General features: G+C 63.1%; 1 protein-coding gene across 1 annotated transcript; it reads right to left on the bottom strand.

The window, feature by feature from the left end:
* Positions 1–1,768: 1,768 nt before the first annotated feature.
* Positions 1,769–6,498, bottom strand: MAPK11 (mitogen-activated protein kinase 11). Its single transcript, XM_029953909.1, has 12 exons — positions 6,442–6,498; positions 5,718–6,149; positions 5,568–5,626; positions 5,380–5,491; positions 5,275–5,304; positions 5,146–5,193; positions 4,933–5,047; positions 4,488–4,559; positions 4,164–4,243; positions 3,657–3,735; positions 3,396–3,569; positions 1,769–3,078 (listed from the first exon to the last, which is right to left on the bottom strand). The coding sequence occupies exons 1-12, from the start codon at positions 6,496–6,498 to the stop codon at positions 2,999–3,001; spliced, it is 1,338 nt and encodes a 445-aa protein (XP_029809769.1). The 3' UTR covers positions 1,769–2,998.
* Between the last annotated feature and the right edge of the window lie 1,042 nt (positions 6,499–7,540).

Below are 7,540 nucleotides of genomic sequence, written 5' to 3'. Positions count from 1 at the left end.
CGGGGGGGGGGCCGGCCGGAGTTTGGGGGGGAGGGGGAGGGGCGGACGGGGGATGGGGGAGCACCGCCCTGCAGGGCCCGCCTGAACTCACTCCGGAGAGACCCCCCGCCGCCTCCCCACCGGAGCTGGACTCCCCCCGTCCGGCCCGGGGGTGTCTCAGCCTTAGCGCCATGGTGCTCCCGACTCCTCCCCAGTAGCCACCCTCCTGGGTGGCCAGAACCGAGGACCTTTATTCCCAACTGCAGGTCACTGTCCACCAGCCTCGCCAACTCCACCCCACCGACTCGGTCCCCCAGCCCTGATCCCTCCCCCCAAGTTGAGCTCCGAGTTCTCCACGTCAGCTACCCACGTTGCAGGACACGCCCTTCCCTTGGTCTGACCATCCTGTCCCAGTGTGGGATCCCCCATCCCACTCCCTCAGCCCACCAGTAAGCCTGCGTCCACTTTTCCCTGTGGAGGAACTGATCCCGGCTCCCAAACTTAGGCTGCGTCCAGAACATCCCTCCCTGTGACCTCCCGACCCCAGGAGCCTGAGAGGTTGGTCCTGTAGGATCCCCCTTGGGCCCTTTTGTGCACATCCAACCCCCTCCCCTCCATCCACCTGGGAAGTGGGAAGCCTGCTCCCAGCACTTGCAAATCCCTTTGTCCCCACCTCTGCCCAGCTTACTCCCTCTGCTTGATTCAAGACTGGTCTGAGCCTCTCCACCCTCTCTGTAAAGCTACGCCTCAATGCTCCCTTTAACCCTCCATGGGGGCAGCCTCCTTCCATGGCTTGGCACATCCTTGATCAGATGCTCCTGGAGGACAGAGCCCCTTCCACAGCCTCCCCCAGCCTGAGAAGGAGTGGAGTAACAGGATCCCTGAGGCCCCCGCCCCTCCCTCTGTGCCCTGCCTGCCTGCCATGAATCAGCAGCTCCCAGCCCGCCAGAGCAGCTTTACACCAGGGCTGTGGGCTGGGGCTCTGCAGCACCCAGGACTTGGAGACCAGTCTGTGGGAACAGCCTGGGGTCACTGAAGCCATGGCCACCTGTGCCCTTCATGCCCTGGGCTGCCTGTGGCACTCCACCTGCCTCCACCCTGGGGCCCAGGGGTCTGGCCTGTTCCCTCGGTGGCACATGTCCCAGTTCTGCTCCCACCCCCTGCCTCCCACCCAGGACTTGGCCTAATGTGGTCTCCAGGGGTTTCCCTGGGACCCGAGGCCCAGTAGCCATTCGGACCAGGCCCCAGGAGGCCCAGCTCCCACATGGTCTCCACCCCCAAGGCCCAGGGTAAGGGCATGAATGTCCTTGTTGAGGCCAGTGCCCTGCCTAGGCAGTGTGTGTCCTGAGAGCAGGTGGCCTCTTTCCCCTTAAAAAAGCTATTTGCCTGCACTTCACCCAGTTCCAGGCAAGGATAGGCCCTTGCTCCCAGACATCTCCAACTGACCCCCAGCAGCTTCCCTGATCACTGAAAGGCAGCACAGGCCCAAAGCTGAGCTGCTCGGTGGATTCCTCAGCAGGGCAGCAGGGGTCCATCTGTGGAGGACCATCCTGCCCTGTCCTCCTCAGAACCCACCCCACCCCACCCCTATCCCCCTGAGCTCTTGGGGAGCAGGGAGCGTGCTATGCCAGAGATGACTGCTTGTCTGCCTGGAGACCCAAGGGATTGAGGTAGTGCAGGAGCTGGCGGGGCTAGGCCAGCCGGGATGTGGTGCACAGATCCAGCGACCCACTTCAGGCCGTGCAGACAATCAGGCAGCAGGGCCTGGAGACCTGGGACACAAGCCAAGTGAGAGAGAACTCCTTTATTTGTGAAACCCTGGTGCAGGCACTTGACGTTGAGGCCTCTGGAAGGTGGGAGGTCACCACCTGATGCATAGGATGCCACCACCCCACAGAGAAGCCCCTCGACGGAGGACCCACACCCCTGACACACGATGAGCAGGTTCGTGTCCAGAGGTGACTAGATCAGCTCCATTCTGGAAGGGAGGATGACTCACAGACCAGACCCCTGGCTCTCAGTGGCAGGGGCCAGGGGCAGAGGTAGAGCGTGCAGAGGCTTCTTCATCAGCTCTGGGCCAAGGTCCAGGGTCCGAATGCAAGTCTGCACTGGTGTGCCCCGCCCCCCAGCCTCCTCCAGGCTGGAGCCTCCTGTGCCAGCCAGCTCTTCACGCCTTAGAAGCACCTGCAGCAGCCCCCACAGCCAAGGAGAAGGGGCTGGCTTTTGTCCATCGATGCCCCTCGTCCGCCTGTGCCCCTCGAACAGTGCACACAGGATCTCAGCAGCAGTGCCACCTGCCCCCCGCACCCCTACAGCAGGGACTGAGGGAAGGGGAAGTGAGGCACAGCCACTTCCCTCTGTTCAAGCTCCTTGCTGGTCACGAAAGCTGGTCCCTCAGGCAGCCACGGATTCACACACGTGCCTGCACACACCTGACTCGTAGGTACCGGGAGCACATGTTAGTGCACACATGCCGCACATGGCTCGAGTGACTTTCTGATTTGATACTTGGCAACTGTCCCTCCCCTGCCAGCCCCCAGGAAAGATCCTGCCCAGCTTTCAGACTTGGAGCTCTACATTTTCCAGGGTAGCGCCGCACTTCGGGGCTGAGAAGCTCTGACAATTAAGACCCCCCCCACGTCCCCCCGCTTCAGTTTCCAGGGGGCCCTCTAGAGATGCCCTCTGGGACTCTGGAGATGGGGAGACAGACACACTCCCCGGGGGACCCTTTACGGCATCCAGGTGAGGTCCTAAGGCAGACCCAGATTGCTGGGAGGAGGCGGGGGAGCAAGGAAGTCCAGGACGCTCTGCCTGGACTCCTGCCCCAGCGGCTTGCACACAGGCACACTTCCGTGCGTTCACATGCATGCACGGACTGCCCACAAGGAGCAGTGTGCAGGCGAAGGGTCCCAGGCGAGGGTCGGGGCTACTGGCCACAGCGGTGCCGGAAGCACCCCTCCTGGGAATCCAGCAGGCTGAGGGAGTCCTGCAGTTCAAGTGGCCAGCGGGCACACTCCCCTCACTGCTCTATCTCCAGGCTGCCAGGTGACTGCGGTGGTTCTGGCTGCTTGAAGCTGATGACCTCCTGGTAGGTGAGCTCTGGGGAGTGAAGGGAAAGGGTGAGCTCCAGCGGTCACTGGTCACTGGCCCGCTTCCCCTGCCACCCCAGCCTATCACTCCTAGGGCAGCGTCAACCCCGGCTTCCTTCCAGAGCCTGCCCTGCGCTGCCCACCCCCCAGGCCTCTGCTAGGCACCACTGCCCCCCCCATCTCTACCTGCCCCTCCCTGGAGTGGGGGGATGTGCTGGGGAGGAACTGGAACACTTCCAGAAGGACGAAGGCAGCTCCTAGCCTCCGAGGGAATGAAGCCCTCGGGCCCCTCGGCCCACCTCTCCCGCCCAGCCCCCTCAAGCACACCCTTCCACTCCTCCACTGTGCGCTCCTTGGCCTCCACGCTTTCATCATAGGGCTCAGCCTCGGGCTCATCATCGGGGTCGTGGTACTGGCTGAAGTAGGCATGGGCCAGGGCCTCGGCCGCACTGACCCTCTGGTCACTGTCCAGCACCAGCATCCTTCCCAGGAGGTCCACAGCTACAGATGGTCAGTGGAAGGGGGGAGGTCAGCTGTGCATCGACGGCCAGACGTGGAGCCCAGCCCAGCCCCAGGACCCATCCTCACCCAGAGGGTTGGCTCCACGGAAGATGCTCCTGAGGTCCTTCTGGGGCATGGGGGGCAGGGACTGGATGTACGTCCGGGCCTGGGGGCACGGAGGAAGGGCCTGAGGGCGCTGCTCACACCCTCCCTCCTCTGGCCCCAAGCCCCCAGACTCATTCACTGGAGCAGGCCCGGACAAGAACATGCACAGACCAGAGGCACCTCCCACTTGGGGTTTAGTCGCTCCGGCTCCCCACCTGGCTCTCGATGCCTGGAGCACCGGGCCTGGTGTCACCCCACTGCTCTGGGCAAGGGCGTTGTTTGCAGTGCTGGGATTCTGCCCTCACTGTCCCTCATGCCAGGAATGTCTTCTCTGTTCACCTGTTTCTCCCTTAAGGGGCCAGGCACCTGCCTCAGGCTTTATTCCACTGTGACCCGTGCTTCCCACAGGCTTCCAGTCTATTCCTAGAGTCCCTTCCTCCAGAGTACCCGGAGCGTGGTCAGCAGAGGCAGCCAGGAGCTGAGACTCACGTGTTCTGAGGATATCTTCGCTAGAACCTCAGGGCTGGGCGTGCCCACCACCTCCATGATTCGCTTCAGCTGGTCGATGTCTGCCTGGCTGAGGAAATGCCTACCAGCCAGGAGCAGACCCTTCCCCCGGCCCCCAGATCCCAGACCTCAAGGCACTGCCCCAAACCTGCCCTCCTACAGTGGGGATCAGTGAGCCCTAGGTGGCACAGTGTGGGGCAGAGGAGGCAAGACTAGCCAGAAAGGGCCAGTGCCACATCCCCTGAGACCCACCCAGCAGAAAGGGACCCTGGTTTAAGCCCCCTCCCCAACCTGGGGCAAGGATACAGTCATTTCCCGGAAAGAGGGCCTTTCCCTGGAGCAGCTCAGCCATGATGCAGCCCACAGACCAGATGTCCACTGTTGGGGAAGGAGTCTCCATTAGTCTGCCCTCCCCATGGCCCCCTCAAGAACTAGGAGGCTGCCCGGACTGTGCCAGCCTAGTGGCCTCTCAGTCACACCCAGGCCCAAAGACAGCAGCCAACTTACTCCCTAGACCCAACCCTGGGGAGGGGGAGGGGTTAGCCCAACACCTGCTGTGCTGGCGCCTCTAAGGTTTGTTTTGCAACAACGGTCCCAAACTTTGCCTGTCCTCAAGGCTGGACACACACACACACCAAGGTCCTTAGCTTTAGGCCCCATATGCCCCCACCGTCCCCAGGCCCTGGCAGGAGCTCTGCCTGCCCGCCCTGGTCCAACACAACCCGAGTGCCCCCATATGGGCTGACATCACCTGTCTGGTTGTAGTGCATCCAGTTGAGCATGATCTCAGGGGCACGGTACCAGCGGGTGGCCACGTAGCCGGTCATCTCCTCATCAGCCTGGCGGGCTAGCCCAAAATCCAGGATCTAGAGCGACCACCAGGCCTGTCAGTGCCTCCCACCAGGGCAGGGCCCCCTCCCCAGCCGACAGGGTGACAGCCCCCGCGGGTGCGCGCCCGGCTCACCCTAAGCTCGCAGTCCTCGTTGACCGCCACGTTGCTGGGCTTCAGGTCCTGCGGGGCAGGCGGGGCGTGAGGTGAGCGCTGGAGCAGCGGCAGCGCCCGCCCCAACCCGCACCCAGCGGCCGCACCTACCCGGTGAATGATCCCCGCGGAGTGGATGTACTGCCAGGGGAGACGGTGCGAGCGTCAGGTTGCGGCCACCACACCCCACCCTGCGCCCGCCCACGCGGCGCCCACCTTGAGCCCGCGCAGGAGCTGGTAAACCAGGAACTGGACGTGCTCGTCGCTCAGCGCCTGGCACTTGACGATGTTGTTCAGGTCGGCGCCCATCAGGGTGGTCACCAGGTACCTGAGAGGGGTCAGGGGTCAGGACAGGGGCCCCGCCCCCTCACCCCTGCGCGCGCTCTGGCCCTGCTGCCACTCACACTTCGCTGAAGTCCTCAATGGAGGTAGCCGGCGTGAACACGTCCAGCAGCCCGATGACCTGGGTGGGGGCGGGAGTCAGGCCCGGAGCCCCCGCCCCGCGGGGAGCCCCGCCCCCGGCTGACCCGCCCCTCCCCGGGCGCTCTGCTCACGTTCTCATGCTTCAGGTGTTTGAGCAGCCGCAGCTCGCGGTACGTTCTCCGCGCGTGGATCAGCGACTGGAAGGGTCGCGACAACTTCTTCACCGCCACTTTCTGGCGCAGCCGCGTGTCATAGGCCGAACTGCAAGGTGGGCGAGTGAGGTGGCACAAAGGGGGACCCGGCCATGCGCACCCAAGCCCTGCTCCTTTTGGGCCTATTCTTGCCCTCACGGGCACACTTTTGCTGGGAGGACCCCTAGGGTGCACTGCCGTCCGTGCAGCCAGCCCCCCGACCCACCAGGAAAGCCTGTCCTCCGTGCCTCCCCCTGGGCCCGATCCCACCCTCCAGCCCACCCCTTCCCACCGGCATTCTGGCCCACGAGGTCCTGGCCTGCCCAGAACTCGGGTAGGGACCTGGATCTCCTCCCCTAACTCAGCCTGAGGCTGGGGGAAAGTCTCCACAACCAGGTCAGGAAAACAGCCACTGTCGTCCTCCTGTTACCTGTGGGCCCCTCATGGTTTCCCCAGGGGCTCCAGAGTCACCTCCAAAGTCCCTGGACCCCCAGTGCCTCTGAATATTCAAATTATGGACAAAAATCTGACCAAAGGTGCTCACTAAATCATTCTTTCTTTCTTTTTTAAAAAAATTATTATTTCTAAGAGTGAAAAACTGGACAACATGAAATGCTCAACAGAGGGTGGCGTCTGGACCCACAGAACATTCCCCTTGCCGCACCCACCCCCCAGAGGCCCAGGCGCTCTTCTCCAGCTCCACACCAGCCTTCACACCCATCTACTCTTCTTCTGCAGACGCCAGTCACTTCAAATCAGATGGTCTGTCACCCCCCACTCTCCCAGAGTCCCGCTGCCCTCAGCACTGGAGCCCCGCTGAGAGTCCCGACCATTTGGTCACTGATGCTCAGCCCTTCCCTCGCTCCCACTTTACCCCCACTCTCTAGGACCCTGCCTCCCCCAGGAGCTCCTGCAGCAGCTGGGGTGCTCATGGGCCCAGGTGGCAGTGAAGGAGAGCCAGCCAGGTGCCTGGGGCCCCCATGCCCCTTCCCACAGCCTGTCATCAGCGGGGGAAGGTCCGAGTCACTTCTGGGGAGGCAAGGAGGGAAGTGACCCCTCATGTGAGGCAGCAGACCCTTTATCCCAGTCCTGTCTGCACAATCTGGTGACAGGGAATTGGCACTAGGTCACCAGCTTCACCGTGGGAGCCCAGGAGAGGGCCGTCACCTGCACTGGGGCAACAGCAAGTAAGAGCAATGCAGAGAGACCCAGGGCTCACTCAGGGAGCTGGACCAACCCCAGGGTCCCCCTGAAGGCAGCTCCAGACCAGAGGTGATTCCAGCAAGGACTCTATATGGAGCCACTAACTCATTGTCCCTGACCCTCTTCCTGCCCTTGAGGTCTTAGAGATGGAAACAGAGGCCAGAGGCTGGAACAGCTGAGGTGACCAGCCTGAGAATTCAGACAACCTGGCCAATGACTGCAGATGGGAGGTAGGGGTGGGGGGTGCTGCACCCTTGCGCCTGGCTCCAGCACTGGGCCTCTGGAAGGGTTCAGGAAGTCCCACTGGTAACCTTCTGTTAGAGCCAGGAATAAACCCCCATCCCTAGGGGCTCTGGTCTCTTTTAGTGGACAGCAGCCACCAGGCTCAGGTCCCGGTAAGGACCCCCTGGGTTTGGGGGGGCACCTCTCAATCTCCACATCCACACTCAGCCAGTTGGTATTATAACTCATCCCTACCGCCTGGGACCACCTCACCCTAACCCCCCCCCCCCCCCCCCCCCCCCCCCCCCCCCCCCCCCCCCCCCCCCCCCCCCCCCCCC

The sequence above is a fragment of the Suricata suricatta genome, chromosome 10 (assembly GCF_006229205.1).
Source record: "Suricata suricatta isolate VVHF042 chromosome 10, meerkat_22Aug2017_6uvM2_HiC, whole genome shotgun sequence".
Classification (NCBI taxonomy): Eukaryota; Metazoa; Chordata; class Mammalia; order Carnivora; family Herpestidae; genus Suricata; species Suricata suricatta.
Note: the sequence above shows the minus strand (reverse complement) of the source record. Positions and strands in the feature narration are given on the sequence as shown.

Excerpts from the sequence above, each read along its gene's own strand:
- MAPK11 (XM_029953909.1), bottom strand. The coding sequence starts at position 6,498 with ATGGGTGTGAAGGCTGGTGTGGAGCTGGAGAAGAGCGCCTGGGCCTCT. Across the intron at positions 4,244-4,487 it reads CCTCTTTCCGGGAAATGACT|ACATCGACCAGCTGAAGCGA; the intron begins GTATCCTTGCCC and ends TCAGCCAGGCAG. Across the intron at positions 3,736-4,163 it reads CGAAGATATCCTCAGAACAC|GCCCGGACGTACATCCAGTC; the intron begins GTGAGTCTCAGC and ends CCGTGCCCCCAG.